General features: G+C 41.4%; 1 protein-coding gene across 5 annotated transcripts in view; it reads left to right on the forward strand.

Annotated features, from left to right (window-relative positions):
* The first annotated feature begins 11,678 nt into the window (after positions 1–11,678).
* Positions 11,679–20,523, forward strand: part of Tmem71 (transmembrane protein 71) — a 37,248-nt gene continuing 28,403 nt past the window's right edge. Inside the window, exons 1-4 of one of the 5 annotated variants that reach the window (XM_047517284.1) lie at positions 11,679–11,909; positions 13,431–13,512; positions 14,748–14,808; positions 18,740–18,952. In XM_047517284.1, coding sequence (XP_047373240.1) covers positions 13,467–13,512; positions 14,748–14,808; positions 18,740–18,952 — 320 coding nt within the window. In that variant the 5' untranslated portion in view covers positions 11,679–11,909; positions 13,431–13,466. Of the gene's footprint in view, positions 11,910–13,430; positions 13,513–14,747; positions 14,809–15,420; positions 16,149–18,739; positions 18,953–20,523 lie in introns of those variants that run through there. The other 4 variants (XM_047518471.1, XM_047517878.1, XM_047519222.1 and 1 more) reach the window with 4 other exon arrangements.

The following is a 20,523-nucleotide window of genomic DNA, read 5'->3' on the forward strand; positions in this document are numbered from 1 at the left end:
ACAGAAACACAAATATAGTACTAAGTGAACTAATTGTGCATGCGCGGGCAGTCGAAGCATCCATGGCTACACTGATGAAACTCTTGCAAAGACTACACAGCTAGCTATTTTATTGAGTACTTACCACGTCCCTAAGTCCGCTGTAAACACAAAGACGGTGTCCCCGCTATAGGACAATGTCCCTGCCATAGGGAGATCCTACAAGTAGTCACCAAGCAATATTGTCATTAAACTTCTTTTTTTCTCTTTCCACTGTACCACACTGGCTCTCAAGTTTTCTAAGTGCATCGTTGCATACAAATGACACTTATATTTATCTTGCTTCACAGTACGGATTTAAAATAGCCAAGTAACTCTTTAAGCTTCAATTATAGTGAATTTGGTAAATTAAGCAACCATATTCATATTCATCCTTTTATTCAACATTCATTCATTCATCACCTACTGTGTTTCTAATAGCTACTGAGCTACACTGAGCATGGTGATACATAGAAAAGATATAAATAAGACAGTCTCTAGTGGATGTTTGTCTTCTTGTTTTTGGTTGCCCAACATCTGTACTCTTTTCCATGTTTGAGAATTTTCCCACATGGTTTCATTACTTCAATGCATCAAATATTCCTAAAATCTTTCTTTGTATACATAAAACCCTCCCTAGCATTATGTATGGCCATTTCATTTGCTCTGAAATAACATCAGAAGTAAATGGCAATGTTGGAAGCTGATTCACCAAGCTCTCAGTACCTAGTACAGTTTAAAAACAATATTTGAGATGGTTGTTGCTCTAGCAACCCAGACAGATTATTATGATGAGCTCAGGACCCACTGATAATCTACACCCAATATGCAGTATAAGGAAATAAATGTTTATTTAAAATAAATATTTACTTATTGTGAATTGCTCATTACATGGCATAACCTTACCAAAACTGACAGCCTCACCCCCTTATGAATCAGGAGGCAGGATCAACCTCCCATTAAATACGACACAAATGTCAAAAACTCGTTTTCTCAATCTCCCTTGCAGCTAAAGTTCTGGCTTCAGCTATGCTGATTAAACTCTCATACTGAGGACTTCGTATCAAAAGTTGCTAATGATGTTCAAAACAAAGACAAATTTTCTTCAGCATCAGTGACAGTACCAGCAATCAGTTTTCTAATTTTCAATGTAGAACTAAACCTTGCTGAACACTGGCAGAACCTGGCTGAAACATAAGTTACTAGATGAGAAAAAAATAAATGTTATTATATAACCACTAAAAATTTGAGTTTCATTTAAATAAATACATAAAGGATGACATTCTATCTACTGTCTACTACTTGTTGAGAATTCACCAGTCCACCCCTAAACAGATTATTTTTCTGTTTTAATGAGAACTTTACAAAAAGTCCTCCTGATAATGCAACTTCAAAGAACTAAAATGCAAATGACCTATAATTCCAGCAGCTCAGGAGGCTGAGACAGGAGGATCTCCAGTTCAAAGCCAACCTCAGCAAAAGTGAGGCACTAAACAACTCAGTGAGACCTTGTCTCTAAATAAAATACAAGATATGGCTGGTGATGTGACTCAGTTGTCCAGGGCCCCTGAGTTCAACCCACCTGGTGCCCCCTAAAATGCCAGTGAGGTCTTATGTAAATAAGTGGATTGTGTAGAATAGTGGTTCTCTATGGATTTAATATCCTCTAGAAAGTCCTTTGGAAAAGTGGGGAAGATTGTCCCATGATTGGGCTATACTGCTGCCAGGAGGATCCAAAGCTACTACATCTCCTGAAATACAGAGTGAAGTCCTATACCTTGAAGAATTTACCCCATGTCAGGCAGAACTTTTGAATGTTGGTCCACACATTCAGGTGGGTGAACGAAATTGTTTGTAATTATGCCTAGAACTGAGTTTCACATATAAGCCCAAAGTATTTTGAAAGCTTTTAATGTATATTACAGGTATGCTTTTTATTTAAACATTACCAAGAGTTTATCCCATTTTAAGATGTCATGTTACAGCACATAAGCTACTCATAGTATTTGAGGCACTAGCAGGATGCACCTGTATCAATGTGTACTTGTAGTTGTTACATTCGGGTGTATCTAAACTTAGGTACAAGCTCTTGACTACTTCATTATATCTCTTTGTGAGTCATGGTTGAATTGTATGCATTGAAGTATTTTATTATGAATAATTTCCATATTTTTGTCCTTTATATTAGCATTGTTATATTAATATTTTTAAAATGTGCATGTAGCTTTTTATTTTCTATGAATTTGATTTCAGAAGAGTAGAGAGGATATTACATAATACTAATTCTAAAATGGGGTTGTTAATCTGATAAATGTGACTAAAACCTCACATAGCTGGTCATTCCCTCTTTGGGCCATACGGACTCTGAGGTCAGGATAAGGACAGGGAGACAGAAGAAAGACAAGTCTGATAAGTGGAGCCATATAGTGGAGTTGTGCATCACTATGTCCCCTCTCCTCTCTTCCACACAGACACCCTTCTTACAGATGGTTGATGCTAGCCATCAGTCACTCAGTCTCCAAATATAGAAAGAAAGAACTTACAGCTGTGTTTGAGCAGAACCAAACAAGAAGTGGGCAAATTATCTTGAAACAACAGTCGTTAAGCAGAAATCGTGGCTCTAAATTCCTCCAACATTAAAAATATGAATGTGGAACCATAAAACTTCCTGGAATATTTAACAACTATATTCCTATTTTAAGGGAGGAAAAAGTTACTACTAAATACCAGATAATCTGAGTTACATATGAAATACAGGAATGGTACTTTCGTGTGTTTATTTAATATTTGCAATTAGCATCAATAAAGACAAAGCAATTCAAAGTTTGTTTGTTGGCTTTATTTTTTTTTGAGTATGCGAGTTTAGTGGGGATGGAGATGTGACAATGGATACCTCTGGCAAGTTTCTCCACTCTAGGGGCTTTTCAAATCTTTGGAAATGGTAATAACATCATTTCCTTCACCTGTCAGAAAAACTCACTTATCTTGTCTCTCTGTCACCATATCTAAGAGACTCAGAATGATGGTTGTTCCAGAATTAATCACTGATAGGTGGACCTCCAGGCCAAGGAAGGAAGGAGAGAGGTATCACCTCTCCCGTGTTCATAAAACTTTGTCCACACTTCCAATGTGTTTTCCACTGTTACTGGTTACAGGTTTATACGCCATGTTCTTAGAATAAACCAATGCCAATGCTAAGAATGGAGGGACATTTAATATATATATATATATATATATATATATATATATTTACTATAAGTTCATATGCTACTCAGAAGCCATCTGTGATTCTGCGATATTGAAGACTTTCAGATTTTGAAGAAATGATTTCCCTGGGCAATCCTGGACAAACAGCAACATGTGACCATAACATAAAAACAGAAAGAAATAATGATGAGAAATAAGGCAAGAATTCCTTAAACAGAACAGCACCGAATATGGAATCCACTCTTGATTCCTTACTGGGTTTTCCCTTTTGCAATACAAGGACAAAGGATGGGCTCTTCACTTTCAGTAGAAGTAACTCTCTCACTGTCCTAAATTAAGTTCAATGCCCAACCCTGAACCAAGAGGGTGACTTGTACTGATGATTTAGCTTAGACCTGGGTACAATTCCCAAAAAAAGCAGGTGAGAGTGGAGACTAGCCCAAAACTCATGGACGGAGAGATGGAAGTGAGTATGTGCCTTAAAGTTAAACTGGGATACTACTACTTGAAAGAAAGAAAATGAAATGAAAGTTGGGCAACAGAAATAAATGCTATTTGATGCAGCTGGCTTATACTGATTATAATTCCAAATTACAATTTGCCATCCAACAAAGCTAAGAAGGTGCTTCCTGGTTTGTGAAATTTAAAAAACTAATCAAATGAGAGGCAAATCTTGAGAGAGATTGACCTACCATTCATATTCCTGACCCTTTAGGTGCTGACTTTTAGAGGCAGTCTCCACAACACAGAAACACACTGCTAGGGATTCTTAGAACCGGTGGAGCAGAGGGTGAGCAGCAGAACAAATTAACAGTAACCAACACTGAGCCTCTCCGTGGTCACTCTTTGGCACCTCAAAGGCAGCAGACAGCGTGCACGCGTGATTCACACATCATTCATCTGTTCGTTTAATCACTTAGTGTCTTCTTTGGGCTGCTTTAACCAAAGTTTCATCAACTAGGTGGCTTAACCAAGAGAAATTTATATCTGAGCATTCTTGAGGCCAGGGAGTCCAAAATCAAAATACCCATCCATTTGGTTCCTGGAACTCTCTTCCTGACTTGCAGCTGGTCCCTTTCCCACTGTGTGAGTTACGTGGCCATGATGGAGAGAGATCTGTTTTGTGTCTTGTGAAGGCACTACTCTCATTCATGAGGGCTCCAGCTTCATGATCTAAAGGTCCCACCTTCAAATACCATATTGAGGATTGGGTCTTCAATATAAGAATATAGAGTGATACAAACATTCAGTTCTTAGCACTCTACAAAATTTTGTTTAATTCCTACCAATTTCTAGAAACCAATATGCATGAAAAAACAATACAACTAGATATCCATATGAAGGTGACCTGCATGATAGAAACCACAAAACCAAATATGAACTTAAATACAAACCTGTTTGAAATAGAGATCCTATAGGGATATATTCATTCAGACTCAACAAGTCAGGGAAGAAGGCATAGAGGGAGCAGTGTCTGAATGTTGCTTTGAAGGAGGAGTGAGTCTCAAAGGAGGGTTCTGTGCAGACTGTGACTAATGACACTTCATCATTCTTGATAGTTTTGATTCAAGTTCTGACAAAAAATATGATTTCTTCCCATGAGCATTTATTGAACATCTGCAGTGGGCTGAGTACACTAGATTCAAAGAACATAATGATGAATACACTTAATTCCTGATCTTAAGACCTTGAACAGGGTAGTTCAGTAGCCCAGCATGCAAAGAGGTAATTTGGATGCAGTATGTCTTAGCATTGGGGCAACAGTCAGGGTCACTTGCAACTGGGCATTTGCAATATATCTCAGTATCATTTAAAAACAAAACAAAACAATACCAACACTCCAAGGTAACTGCTAGACACTCAGATGGAACAGTTTCCCTCTGGGTGAAGGTGGGGTACAGGGGTAGAGAATTTGTCAGCTTAAACCTTGCCTGGCAGTCCAGTCTGCCTTAGTAGAAATTCTGAAGCAACACAGTCTGGGGTGGGTATTGTATTACTTCCTCCTTTGCATTTTTGCAAAACGTTCAACAAAGCCCATTTCACCAGGATGAATGTAAATACCCTTTGATTTTCTTCTTTTTCAACTATACGTGTCTTGAAGATCATAGGAAACTGCAAATTTGAAGGAAGTTAATCCATTAACTTGTTTCTTCTTGCTACTGTTTTCTTTCTTTCCTTTTTTTTTTTTTTTTTTTTTTTGTAAACAGACTGAAAATATAAAACACATCAGAGTTTGAGATTTGGAACAAGACAGGGAATTCTATGTTAGACCTGAAACTTTACCAGTCTGTTTGGGGATACTTCTCTGATTCACTTTTCCTTATGTGTAAACAAGAATTATAAACCTAATTCATACAGTTATAATGAGGATTAACTTGGCTATAACACGATTTACATGTTTTTCAAACTTTGTACAAATTCCCAGTGTCTCCTAATGTCCTTTCTTGCCTTTTTCAGAGGCCCATTCATCTACTTGTTACAATCTCTGAGAGAAGTTCTGTTTCGCTCCCTATAATTGCATGAAAGCACATCTGGTCAGTCGTGTTTGCTGCTGAGGATGACAGAGACAAACAAACACTATGATTGCTACCTGGGATGCATGCTTTCACTAAGCATGCATCATAGGGTTTCCATGAACTAATCAAGCTCCTGCTCTCTAGAGCCCCTCCTCTACCCCTCTTTTCTTAATCTGTCTCTCTCCATCTCTTTCCATCTCTCTTGTTCTCAAAGAACAAAAACCTCCAATCTGAATATGATATCCATTAATATCCATTAACTTGTTTCTTCTTGCTACTGTTTCCTTTCTTTCCTTTTTCTGAAGCATTTTTGAGAGACAGGAACCTATCTGATCTGAACTTATATTTCCAACCTCATCTAGTTCTGAACAGGCTCTCTCTCTCTTTTTTTTTTTTTTTTTTTTTTTTTTTTTTTTTGGAGGCGGGGGGTGGCTGGGGATTGAACCTAGGGCCTTGTGCATGCTAGGCAAGCACTCTACCAACTGAGCTATAGCCCCAGTCCCCTCATCTAGTTCTCATAAAACCATTTTGAAAGATCTTTAAAGATAGTATCCATGAAGTTTTCATATCACACCTGATAGGGGCGAGGTGGTGCACACCTGTATTCCCATCAACTTGGGAGGCTGAGGCAGGAGGATCACAAGTTCAAAGCCAGACTCAGCAATTTAGTGAGGCCCCTGAGCAACTTAGCAAGGACCTGTCTCAAAATAAACAAAGAAAAAAAGGGCTGGGGGTGTAGATCATTGATAAATTGTCCCTGGGTTTAATCCCCATTACAAAAAATAAAATACACAGGTAAGTAGGCCTCAAAAGAATTACAGGTATGGAATGGATATAGGCATAGAATGCTTGCTAAAATAAAATAGAAAAAACCGTGCTCACTGTGTTTTTAATGGAATGCATAACCAAAGAGGTGCTAACTTTGTTGCAAGGTGATTGTAGCTTCTAAATAACTTTCCATTTGCCAACTTCTACAAGGTGAAAGTAGGTTGAAAAGTTACTCAGGTCTGAGGGAAGGCACGTTCTCTAACCTTTGGAGGAGACTAACGAGAGCAATGAAAAAGGAGCATTTTTTCTTTCCAGAGGTAGAGCAAAGAGACATGAGCAATTGCCTGAGCTGCTTGCAGAACCAGAGCCAGCATCAGGGAACATCCCCCACCATGGGGCACAGGGTTTGTACAGTGACTGAGCATTTTGTTCCAGAGCACCCGTGGTCGAGCTGTTACTAGGTGACTCCCATCACTCCCCTTTCTAAGTAAGAGAGCTTTGGTAGATGGTATTCCATCCTTCTTCCAGTATTAAGTGTGGGGCACAGGGGCAAATGATTCAGAAGTCTCCATTTTAAGAGAAACCACACTGATACAGGGATCATTATGAAATCCTGAACTTAAAGTATATTGCCATGACCAAACAGGATTTTGGGGTGTCCTCTAGGGAGAAGCATCAAATACACATTATTTGGGGGTACCAGTGATTGAACATGGGGACCCTTGGTCATTGAGTCATGTACCCAGTCCTATTTTGTATTTTATTTAGAGACAGGGTCTCACTGAGTTGCTTTGTGTCTCGCTTTTGCTGAGGATAGCTTTGAACTCGTGATCCTCCTGCCTCAACCTCCCAAGTCACTGGGATTACAGGCATGTGCCACCACGCCCAGCTCAAATACACATTTAAAGTCAGAGAAAGAGAAGTAAATATTTGTGACTAAAGTGGAGAACTAAATTTGCTAATGTAAATAGACCAAATTTACTATGGCAGTAAATTAGACAATGATTCCCACTTACTCCTCCTCCCTGTTCCCCTCTATATTACTTCCCCAGGTGCTGCCCTGGGACCTGTGGTGTTCCCCTCCATGGACTGTACTCCTTTACCCCAATGACATACAACTTGGACATGCAATGTTCTTTGACCAATGACACATGAGTGGAAATTTCAGAGGCCACTCCTGGGAGTGCTGGAGCATGCCTGAGCTCAGGGACTCAGGAGACTGAAGCAGGATGATTGAAAGCTTGAGGCCAGCCTCAGCAACTTAGTAAGGCCCCAAGCAACTTAGTAAGACCCTGTCTCAAAATAAAAATTAAAAGAGCAGCGGATGTGGCTCAGTGGTCAAGCACCCCTAGATTCAATCCCCAGTACCTAAATAAATAAATAAATGTCTTCAATGCCGTTAGTGTTTCTGCCAGCCCTCTTTTCCTCCTCTCTCTGAGTCTCTGAGCCCCATGGGGGCTTTGTTCCTGGAATGATGGCACAAGGAGAAGAGCTATAGCCAATTCACAACCAACCTAGGGCAAAGGTATCAGATTAAAACTGAGTAGCAGGACTGATGGACAGTGTGCAGTTGTTTAAAATAGGATCGAACCTCATGTAATTATGACCTCTGCCAGGAGAGTTCAGTTTGGCTCTTTCTTATAAGGGATGCTGAGTTGGAAGTCTCAGGACAGTTGATCAGACTCAGAAGATGGACACGAGGTAGGTGAGAGCAGGGAAAACTGGAACAGATAAGGAGCCAGCTGGAACATGCATCTGTGTCCATCACCGAGAGCCATGTTGGTCTCCTCTCATCTCTAAGCCTTGGCCCTCGTTGCCTGGATGCTCTGAGGAGAAGCTGATGATCTAGCTATAGAGTCAGACCCACTCTTGGACCAGGATTTATGAAGCCAGTGGAAGAGATCCAATAGGGACGGAACTTTGGGCTCAATTCATGCAGTGAGTCAAAGGATCTGTGAAAATGTGCATGAACTGCCACAAAATCTGACCTACATGAACCTCCAAATAATCAGCACAGCCAAGTTGACCCATGACAAAGTCAGCTTGCGGGGAAATAAAAGTTTATTGCTACAAAACACTAAGATTTGTAGGTGGATTTTTACTGTGGCCTAATTGCTGTGATAAAATGGTGAGTCTCCAACTCATTCCAGATTATCAGCCCTTCCGGGCTTTGGCCCATGTATCTCCTTCTGGTTCTGATGAAATTCCATGCTCTGTGTGACAAAGAGCCTAGCCAGATTTAAGCAAGAAGATCCTATTCTTACACTCCTAAGTGCCTTCTGTGTACTAGACTCCGTGCTAATCATAGACACCATAATATCAAACTAGAAAAGCACCGTTCTTATGTCCCCAAAGCTTACAGTGGAGCAGGAGAGAACGACATCAATAAAAACTTGGTTCATTAACTGAAATTGTGATGCATGCTCCAAAGGTAAACTCAGGGAGCTGTGAGAGTTGTAACCTGGTGTGGGAGAGTCAGAAAAACTGCCTGAGAAAGAGCTATTTAGAAAAGAGATGAAGAAACAAAGGAAACAGCATGTTTCAAGAGCCTGAGGTAGGACTACTCTTGGATAAGCTAGAAGAGCTGAAAGTAAGTTTGGTTAAATTCTAGAAGAAAGATGGGATGAAGTGTGGTATGGGACTGGAAAATTGGTAGAACTATTTTCGCAGAAACTAATAAACCACAGGGATGATTTTGAACTTACTGAGACAGGAGCAATGGCAAGCCATTGATGGGTTTAATCAGAGGAGTGGCATAATAAAATACTCCTATTGAAAAGACCATTCTGGATGTGACTTGGAAAATGTACTGGAGAGAGGCCAAGTGACATTTGGAATATTAGCCTCAGAGGATACAGTGGGGATGAGAGCATGTCACATTCAGGAGCTTCATAGGGAGTAGTACGGATTTCTCCTAATTGCCCACCATGAACAATTAGACAGAATGGTATACCATCTGATAAAACACAAAGTTCCCGAGGGAGATGAAGCTGGGGTAGGCGAAGAAATCATGAGTACATGAGGGATTTTAGTAAGAAGGTCTGTTTATTCATTGGTTATAGTATTTAAGAATTGGTTAGTTAAATCAGCAATCTATATGGTAATTACCCAGTGTTCTCCAGCATTCTGTCTACCACAGAGCATCCTAAGGAGCAGTCATGCCCAGAGCTGGTTAGAAATGCTTCCAGAAACCTACTTACTTCTACAGGATTCTACGAGATTCCCAGCATATAAAAGCCTCTGAAACACAGTTCTGGAACACAGGTCTCAGGAGATGTTATCTGAATGAAAGTTTCACCAGGGCAAATAATTTTAAGAAATGTTGAGTTTTTTTTTCCCCAATATCATTTAAAAGCCTATAGAGAGGTCTATTTTTGGAGAACATATTTTTCTAGGATTTTTGTACTTTAATTTGCTATTAAATTTCCCCGTACACACATATAACCTCTGTTAACGGTGGAGGGTTGAGCATTCTGTGGAATGTGCTTCTAGAAACACTGAGTTCTAGTATACAGAACAAAGTTTCTGAAGTCACAGCTGCCTGGATTTCCATTCATTTGCTCATCAATTCTACAAATACTAATTGATGACCTGTTATATGGGGTACACTATTCTTGATACAGGGAAAAGAGAAATTAGGGAAAATTACAAAGTTATCTGGCCTTTTAAACCTTATGTTCTAAGCATTGGTCATTACCAAGAATGAAGTGCAAGTTGAAACACACTAAAGAGGAGCATCAATTAAAGTAGGTCAAGAAGAAGGAATGGAGTGGACGGCAAGTTAGCATGGAGCTGCTGGGTAAGGAGCTGAGGGAGGTGAGGAAGGAAGCTTTGTGACTAGTAGGGGTCCATTCTGGGGCAGAGGGAACACAGAACTTAAAGATTTGAATTCGAACTAGGAGATGAGCAAGCCTGAGGACACAAGAGCCATGCGGAGTCGCAGGGCTGGATACTAGCCCTTTGCAGTGTAGAGAGGGAGCTGTATTCTCTGCATCTCCATTGGGAGTGGACGATGATCCCACTTGCTTTCTAGGATCCTGGGAAACTTAAATACGGTCTCTTATGTATAATGCTTACTGCAAGACCTAGCTCCTAGAAAATGCTGGAACACATCTGATGGGACTATTATTGCTTCTCAGTTAAGGGTATAAGCAGGAGCTGTCCTACCAGGGTTTGAGTCCTCTTGATGGCTTCTGCTGCCTGGGTCATATTCTACAGAAAGACAGTGTCATGCAACAGAACCTAAAGGGTAAGGGGATCCTAAGAACCAATGGATGAAACTGACTTTTCTGCTAGCCTCCCCAACAGAGGCCTCAGACAAGGACTGGGCTTGCAGAAAACCGGAAGGAGTGCATCCTGCAGGCTTGTGCTGATTCCGTGACTTCCCTCTTCTTTCTTCTCATTTGATTGTTCAAGTCATCCTGTGAAGTACATAATATCACATTTATAGTTGAGAAAATTGCAACTCAAAAAGCTTAAGTCACAAATAGCCAGAACAGCAGACAGTTTGAATCTCATTCTGTGTGACTTCAAAACCCACACACTTTCCAGTACCCAAAGTTACCTCAGTGTTCCTGGAATGTATATTCCTTTTATCTCTTTGATATCACAGAAGTGTGGGGACCCACAGACTGTACCAAATTCTTTGGGTTCTACTAAAATGTAAATATAAAATCTAAAATGCTACCCATAGAGTTTATTTATTTCTTAATCCACCTTTGTTAGGTCAATACATCACCACCATAAGAATTTGCAAGAACTCATGCTCCTGTTATTTAATGACATTTTCAACTTAATAGCATCAGTGCATTATCAATATAAGTGATTTGGATAAAGGACATAACTTTGCAATACTCAGAACTAAATGTAAAAAAGAGGATGAGCAAGAAGTGTTTCTTCACTGGAAGAGTTCCTCATGGTCTTGCAGCTATCGGGGTGACACATTGGCTCAGAAAAGCACCCCTTAGTGACCATAGTGTATCCAGCTGGCCTCACTTACTCAGGGACTGCAAATCCCCTGCTGCTAGTGCAGGAGACTCTCTGAGATCTTCACCCTGCCCCTCATCATGAATAGCACTGGCAGGAGCCAGGCAGGAAGTGTGACCTCACGCCCTTGCTCTGCCTCTGTTACGCAGGCTGTTTTTAAAAAGAAAACAAGAAGGGGCGTGAGGCTGACTTTCCCCAGGACTACGCGTTCCTCCCTTCCAGGCAACAGCCAGGAGAAACAGAGGGCACTGCCTGAGCACCAGACTTCTCCCGCACACTGCGGGAACGTGTGCAGGTGTAGTAGCAGAGGGCACGGAAATCCCTTTATCAAGAGGCTTCTGCACCAGTTGACAGCCGAAGAACTGCTCAGTCCTCGATTTCTCTGCTATCAACCACAGGGAGCTTCACATTTCCGTAATTATTTTATCATTTATTAATTGGAAGAAGAGATCAGGGACTCCCTCTGGAAGGAACACATATGGGCAGATTATTTTTCAGAGCAACATGCATTGCTTGGCTGGAAGTGATAGACAGAGTCTGTTCCTTGAAAGGTTCTAGAGCTGTAACTGAAGTCGTTTTCACTGTTACTAATTCTCAGTTAACTGTCAGCGTAGTAACTGTAGATGACCACTAATATTTATAAGACATAACAAGACCTTACTTTCTGCTGCAGGGTTTGTTGGTTTAAAAATAAGCTTAATGGGCTGGGGATGCAGCTCAATGTAAAGTCCTGGGTTCAACTCCCAGTGCCAGGAAAAAAAAAAAAAAAAGCCTAGTGCTTGAAAAATACTAGCATAGGGTACTCTATGCTGGACAAATTGATGTTATATATTATATTGACCAAAAGTGAAAATAACAAATGACATACTAATATATTAGATTGTAAACAATATTATTTTATATTATTAACAAGTGAAATTTACAAATGTGCATTTCTTCGATTTAGAGATTTTTTCATGGAATGCTAGAAAGTTCTCCTAGCATCCATAAAGAGTTCTATAAGCTGGGTTCTATATTTCCTAACAAAGTTTGTATATAATTTATTAAAATAATCAATGTGGAGCTTGAGAATCACCTGGTTGAGATATTGTGCTGAAGGCACAAAAATAATTCTTTACTAGTTATCATGTTAACTTGGATAACTTGGAAAGAGGTGGTGAGGAATCAGAAAAGAATGTAGTCCTATTCCACAAAGCTATGAGTAGATTGGTATTTACCAATCTCAGTAGATTTATTTGATGAGAGGTAAGTGATCAAAGTTTACATAATTTATACACTTTGATATGTGCTTAATTGGTAATGGACAAAGTAAATTATATACTCACAGGAGCCGAGTTTTGAAATCTTCCCAGTGTTATGTTATTTTTAGTGCAATGTTGCTTATACTACTTAGGAATGTCCAACCTGATATCAGACTGATAACAATTACAAAAAAGCACTGACCCTCTGTGACTACCTGTCAGTGGCTCAAGTTGTTTGGGCAAAAGACAGACGCCATCCCCCAGCACAGCTGGAAACTTGATAATGAAGTTGATTTGCAGTGGATGCTTTACATTCAAATCCATTTGGAGTTTTCTGGAAGCAGTCATTTTTCAGACTTCCTGATTAAATAACTCACTTTTGTTACTGTATCTGGATGACAAATCAACCTTTGCACGTCTGGCTTTCCCAAATAAAATGGGTCCTTATTTAAAGGAAAAGATGATTCAGTGGCCGGAGACAATGGAAGATAGAATACAAAAATCACTGAGGCAGATACAACCTTACCGAAACCCCACAATCTGGTCTCCTGCTTTCAATCCTATATCTCCGTACTATTTCAGTAAACAAATCTGACTAGTGCAATTAGTAGATGCCATCTGTTTTGGCATCATTTTTCTATTTTTGATATATAGTCCATCTTTTTCCTTTTTTTTTTTTAAACATCTTTTGCAGAAAATCTGTGAAGTTTGAACAAGCGACCTTCCCAAGATGTACCGAATATCTCAACTGATGTCAACACCAGTAGCAAGTAAATGTAGGAGAACTGCTCTACGCAATTATCTTTTGAACGATTAGACGCCTTTTAGCAATTTCCTTGCTTTGATTTTGCTGATACTTAGACCATTAACCATCTGTCAGTAGCTTTGCTTCTTAAATGCCAGTGTGCGCCACGGTGATGATTTTGACTTCATTTCTTTCCTTGAGAGAAATGTGGTGTTTTTTTTTTTTTTTTTCTTCATAGAAAAAAGTCACTACTTTTTTAGATGCCTGTGCATAAATGTGAAAGGAGGCTGTTTATCAGCTACTATTAAGATGCAAAACTGTCTATAAAAAATGCTGAATGATTTTGATAGCTACTTGCAGAAAATAAGGGCGTTGTTAAAACGGTAGTGGTTTCAAGTTTCTTCCTTCCTCTTGTTATTTTCTCCCCAAACCTCACTTCTAACCCTCCCTTCACACACCCACGATATTCTCCTGACAAATCAACCCACCCAATCTGAAAGTCTAAATTCCTTTCTTTGTCTTGGTGATTGTCAGTCACGGAATCAAGTATCTTTGAGCCCGTCTGTTATAAGTATCGACACATCTCTGCATATTATAAAATGCTGTTTGGGAGTTGAGAATATTAATCAGTGGTAACTCTCCCCAAGTCAAGTTGCCAGGCCTGTGATTAAGCTGGACTGAGTGAAGGGGTGAATTTTTTTTTTCTTTTTTTTTTTAAATGAGGAATACTCACAGGCTTCAAACTTTGAAAAATTGCATATTAAAAAACAAAACCAAATGAAACACCTTATTCTCTCCCCTCGCCCCACTATTATCTTCTGCTTGCTACTTTAGAGAACTGTCTGAAAATGCACTAAGGAGGGAGAATTGGGGCCAATGACTGAACTCCTCAGATTATGGAGCAAACTACAGTAACTAACTCTTTGGGTAATTGACGTTGGTTTCTTTCATACTCATGCATGACGTTTACTTCATTACTTTCATAAGCTCATTTTGATGCGAAGGACTTATTATTGCCTAATCTTAAAATAACCTCAAAGGGCTGCTGGGTGTAAGAAGGGACAGAGACTAGAAGCCCCTTCTTTCTCTCTTCCCTCCCAGGGAGGCCTGGTGACAAGCTGTGTTGGGCTGACTTATGGGATGGCTATGCTGGTTGAAGTCTTTCAGCTTAGGCTGGGACACCAGCTGCTCATACCTTCTTGACGCCACTGTCAGGATCGCGTGTGTTGGTGAGATGCGATGAGTTCCTCTCCCATTGCGTTGCAGGCTCCTCCAGGTGGGACAGGGAATGCACTGCAGAGCTGTCTCCCTCGTGCCTTTTCCCAAGGTAGGCCACGAGACTTCGTGATTAAATCAAGTTCCCTTCCTGCATGTCTTATTTTGTCCTGATTTAAAAATACCATTTGAGCTATCATCTGGGTTTGATATGGTTATATACTTTCTGTTTCATGCACAAACAAAACAAAAACTAATCTGAAGACAGATTCTATTTTGATTTCTTATTTTTTTTAGTGCGAATGTGTAGGCAGATATAAATTGTCTCTTTGTTGAATGGAGAAGCTATATTGAATACTGATGAATGGTTGCTTTTTCTCACATCAATGATTTCTCTTTTTTAAAATTTGTTCTGTTTAGATATACATGATAGTAGAGTGTATTTACACATCCATAAAGGTTTCTTAAATATGTCTTCTTAGCTAGTTTTATAAATCCATGTTATTTTACACCAATGCACAAGCCGCTCAAGTTTTATACTCCACTCACACAAGTAGATGCTAACATTTTGTTCAAGTACTGCATAGACTTCTCTTTTTTTTTCCTTCCTTTATTTCTGACTCCCAGAAGTCTAACTTTCCCCTGCGTTATGTGAAATGTGCCAATAGTATAAAGGGACTAGGCACTGATATTAGAACTGTTCCTTCCTGTACATTACATCTAGGCCTTCTGGTGCCACCAAATGAATCCTCAACGGTTGAACAAGCTGAACTGTGGACAGAACTCATGCTTTTAGAGTCAGATCGACTAGGTCCACCCACATCACAACGCTGCCACATACCAGCTATGTAAAATATCCATGTTATTTGCCCTTCTGCGTCTCATTTTTTTTCCTGCTCTACAAGGTGGTTAACAGTGATACTTAAATATAGAGAGATTGTGACAGCAGACATAAAAAATGTGAGTCCAGACCCATGATAAGTGTCCAATAAATAATACCTATCAAAGCAGCATTTCCTTAAGAACTTGGATGCATATATTAATCATGGATAGACTTTTAATTGAAAAAAAAAAGAAATTCAGTGCAGCATGATGGAGATGAATAGAAGAATGAGACATTTTTCTGTTCATTGATGTGGGATTAATTATGTGCATTTTTAAAAACCCTCACAGTGTTTGTCCCTCACTAATATCAGTCAGTCTTTGTGCCACCCTAGAAAGCCTGAGCTCCAGGCTCTTCCAAGTCCTGGTCAGTCACCTCTCAAGGCAAGCCAGGACTGGGTCTTGGGAAATTGGGCTAGTTGTTGGGCTTTGTGTGAGGTTGGAGTTCTGAAGCCAACTTGCAGAGACCTTCTAAGAAAACTCAGCTGTTGCAACCACTACAGAAGAATTGAAGAGTTGCATCAAGATCTATGGAGAACTGTGCTACCCCTCAAAGTGTGTGATGTTGGGGTAAGAATCTCTTTCTTACTGTAGTGTGGGTGTTTGGAAGAACAACTCCAGTTTGTTTACAATCAAGACAGGTGAGATAAAGTCAAGAGGAATAGAAAGGAGAGACACCCCTAGGGTGAAGGAGACTGCAGGTGACCCATATTCAAGGTTGCAACCTTGGGAATTAGAAGGCTGATAGAAATGCGAGTCAAAAATCTGTAATCTCCTACCTGTCAGTGTATTAGAGACACCCCATTAATTTGTGTGTGTGTGTGTGTGTGTGTGTGTGTGTGTATGTGTGGTTTGGGGGATGAACCCAGGGAGCTATGTTCCCAGTCCTTTAAAAAAATAGCTTTGAGACAGGGTCTCATTAAGTTGCCCTGTCTGGCCTCAAACTCGGGATTCTTCAGTCTCATCCTCCCTAGAAATTGGGATTATGGGAGTGCTCCAGACTAATTCTTGAGGAGACAAATAGTACAGGAGAAAAAAAATCACAAGATAGGATGTTGCAACCAGTGGTCAAACTGGGATCTGGTGAGGGGCAAAGGGGGATTGGAAAACAAAAATCAACAGACGCAGATCTTGGAGATCGGGCTGGGATCAGGTGGAGCCTGCTTTCTAAAGAGTTACTCCAGCAATCTTTATTTATATATGTCTCATTATCAGGTTAGAAACTATGCAACCATATTCTTTGTAGTCAGGAGAGTTATAGAAACTAGGACATCTATGTGGCTTTTCCCCAGTTGCAACCCACAGTTGCAAAGTACAATGTTAGGAGTTTGTGTAGCTCTCAAGAAAGTCCATTGTTAAAAGTTGCTATAAGGCAGACAGAAACCAGAGAAGTGGAGCTGGTGAAACACTGTGGTTGTGTAGTATAAGAATTCCTTTCTTCCTGTGAGCTGTGTGCCTGAGATCAAGGTTAGAGCTAATAGGGTTCTTGCATGGAGCCTCCTCATGCAGGGCATTACTACAGCAGCTAGGCATCCTGTGCCCTTGCATAGGAACATCCCAGGAACTGGGCATGCCACAGCCATGAGGGCATCAGAGACCCTTGCTCTCGGTAACTGCTCTTCCACCCTCCATCACCACACTAAACAGTAGGAGACAAAAGATGTAGATTCTTACACCCACCTCTCCCAATCATAAGTCTTAAGATCTTGAACAATTAACTTATCCTACTGGAGTTTCCATTTTCTAACCTATTCACAAGGGAAACAATAACCAAAATGTACTGATGAGGTAAGTCAGTGGGCATCTGCAAAACAGCCTCTCCTGGTGTTTCCCAGGCATCTCCACCAGTACTGTTCAATATTTTCAGCAATGATTTGAAATAGGACATATCAACACCAGGGATAATAGTTTTGAATGACATCATGTAAATACATTAAAATGTCATGGTATGATCCAGGGTCCTCCCAAATTCCAAAAGCACAAAACTATGAGGTTGTTCAAATAGGAGGCCACAGATTTAGCTTACAACCATGGAGGACATTGGTGTTAACCTTGTGTGAAATGATGACATGATGATATTTTATCTTCACAGCAACTCTACAGGTTGGGTTTGGGTGAACTTGGTTGTACAGGTTTGCATTTACAGACAACTAAGTCTCGGGGAGTATAAATAATTAGCAAGTGGCAGAAGCAGGATTCAAATGCAGGTGTAAACTTAACTCTATCTAGATGCAAAGACTTTTATTTATTTGTCTTTTTTATATATTGACTTTCTAAGGTGATTGGCTAATTGATCCTAAAGAGTAATTGATCCTAAGATCTGTGGGGTGGATTATGATTTAAGTTATATGGTAGAAAGACTAGAAATTGGCAATCAATTCAGTAGTATGATGATAGGTTGGTGGTGACCATAGAAAAAGAAAGAAAAGAATCAGGCTAACATAACTTGGGTTCCATCATTAAAGACATGATTCTATAATGAGGGAGGTGACAGTCCCAATCTCCTCCAGACAGACACACCTCAAAGGCCGGATTCCATGCTGGGCATGATACATGAAAAGATGCTTTAAAAGCTGAAAAATAATCAGGTAATAGCAGTCAAAATGTGATGATGAAGAGATCAAAACCATACTGTATCATATGTAGCCAAGTTAAATGAACTGGAAAATTTTTAGTATGGGAAAAAAAGAAAGAAAAACTATGCAGGACACAGAAACTATCTTCCAGAAGCTGGGTGGCTGTTGAGTGGGAGATGGAAGGAAAAGAGACATTATAGTTTCTCAGTTATAGTGAGGAAAGTAAGGACTTGGCACATGGCACTCAAGTTAAGGGGGGCAAAGGGAACTATGAGTTTCCAACACCCCAGAAAGGTTACTTTGCAATTTTTCTATCCAAGAAAAGGGCTCATGTCAAGAGTGAAGGCTCATCATGGGGGAAAATGCTGCTTAGCCACAGTGTTTTCGCCAGTTTAAAATAGGAAGAGGCACTAAATGTGTGGTTCAACGTTGAATCCCGAAAGACCAGAGTGTTGCCCGTGAGGCCGCGGAAGTTAACGTACAGATGCCAGTGGGGTGATCTCGCCTCTCTTCCGGGGGCCAGAACCCGGCGGCTGTGTGACTGCAGCCACTGCCCACTCAGAGCTCTCTGCGCTTCCCCTCCAGCCTTGCCCGCCACTTCCTGGATGGTGGCGGTCCCTTGGAATGCTGCTCCGTAGACCCCTTGACGGGCTACCCTCACACCTGTCGCCGCAGCCCCAGACTCCTCACCAATGGCTACTACGTGTGGACAGAGGACAGCTTCCTGTGTGACGAAGATGGCAACGTAACTCTGAACCCCTCCCAGACCACGGTTTCGTACAAGGAGAACTTAGTCAGGTAAGTGGGATTGTTTCCTAAGGGTGCGCTCGAGTCCAGTCCTGACGCAGATGGCTCGTTCACCCACACCCCAGCCTCCTTTCATCAGGAGCTCCTTATGCTCCAGATTGTGGAAATCGAAGGGCAGTAAGGGACAGGGATGGTGGCCCACTTGAAAACGAGCAAAAGTAAAGGGAAGTGACCCAGGTGCTGGGGTAGGAATCTGTCTGGATGTGGTGGGAGGCCTGTTCCCTGGGGTACCGGCTGAAGACAAGCATTCTAGAGCTGGTGACAGTGGCCTTGAGTGCCTGAGACCTAAGGTATCAGCTGAAGTAGGCAAGGGAGCTTCCAGGAAGAGAGCACAGAAATGGCTGGCGTTCGGAGAGACTCAGCACAATCAGGGCAGGACCCGCTGAGGTGGGAAGGGAAGGAGTGCCTGTGGCAAAGCAGACGGGGACACAGAGGTGGGGCTGCGTGGGGAGGGTCCACAGCAGGCTGGGGCCCGTGGGCTTCATTCCCTGCGTGAGGAGGAGCCCCGACAGACGGTGTGATTAGTCTCAGAAAGACAGCAGTGATTGCTGCTCAGAGGATGGGCTGGGAGCCTGAGTGGAGGGTGAGAAGGGGAAAAGCTGAAGGCAGGGTTACCGTGGACCAGAGGGAGTGGGGCGAGGATAAGGGGTGGGGGCGTGGACAGGGTGGTGAAGGGGCACGGCCTGGACGCCGTTCAGGTGGGAGTTCTGAAAAGGAAGGGCACTTCATGGAGTGTAGGACTCTGGCATCGTCAGCTGGATGTGGAGTGGCACCAGTCACCAAAAGAGGAAACAGAAGAAGGGTGTGTTTGGAGGAAAGAGATGAACGGATTCACTCTGGACCAGGGAATGTGGGTCCATTTCCTTTTGCTGCAACACCACCCACATGCTGACCGTATCAGTCAGGTATTGACCCGATAATGTTGTGTAACTAATCCAGCGTGAATCCATTCCTCTTCTTCCCTCCAAACACACCTTTCCTTTATTTCTGCTTTTGGTGACTGGTCCCATTTCACATCCATCTGATAAAGCCAGAGACCATTTCCTGAAATGGTGAAAACCTTTCCTTTTCTGGAACTCCCACATCAGAACAGTGACAAAATCCTAGTGACACCCAATAGCTAGAACACACGTTGTACCTGGGTTGAGTTTCTGCTCACACTCTGCTGGAAGACCCTAGACTCATGGCTGCACCTGGTGGTAAGAGATCAGGGAAATGTAGCCCAGAGGGTGCCCGGGAGAAAGAGCAGAATGATCAGGTGGAAAGCTTATTGCTTCTGCCACAGTGTCTAAGGCGGATGAGTCAGTTGCCCAAGGCTACTTTGGGTTGCTCTCCTCCTCTCTGTCCTCATGGCCACTGTCTTTCTACAGACCACCATCCTTCTTGCTAAGGTCTATGCAGTTGGTCACAGCACTCTGAATGCCTCCAGAATTACTCACCTGCAGGACCTCCCTTGACTGCTGCCCAATGGCTTTCTGACATGACGTAGCACCTCCTTCAGGAGAATTTCACTCCATTTCTTTTGCTCCCAGTTTTTCTTGATCATAACAATCAATGTTTGT

Source organism: Sciurus carolinensis, chromosome 1 (assembly GCF_902686445.1).
Source record: "Sciurus carolinensis chromosome 1, mSciCar1.2, whole genome shotgun sequence".
Lineage (NCBI taxonomy): Eukaryota > Metazoa > Chordata > Mammalia > Rodentia > Sciuridae > Sciurus > Sciurus carolinensis.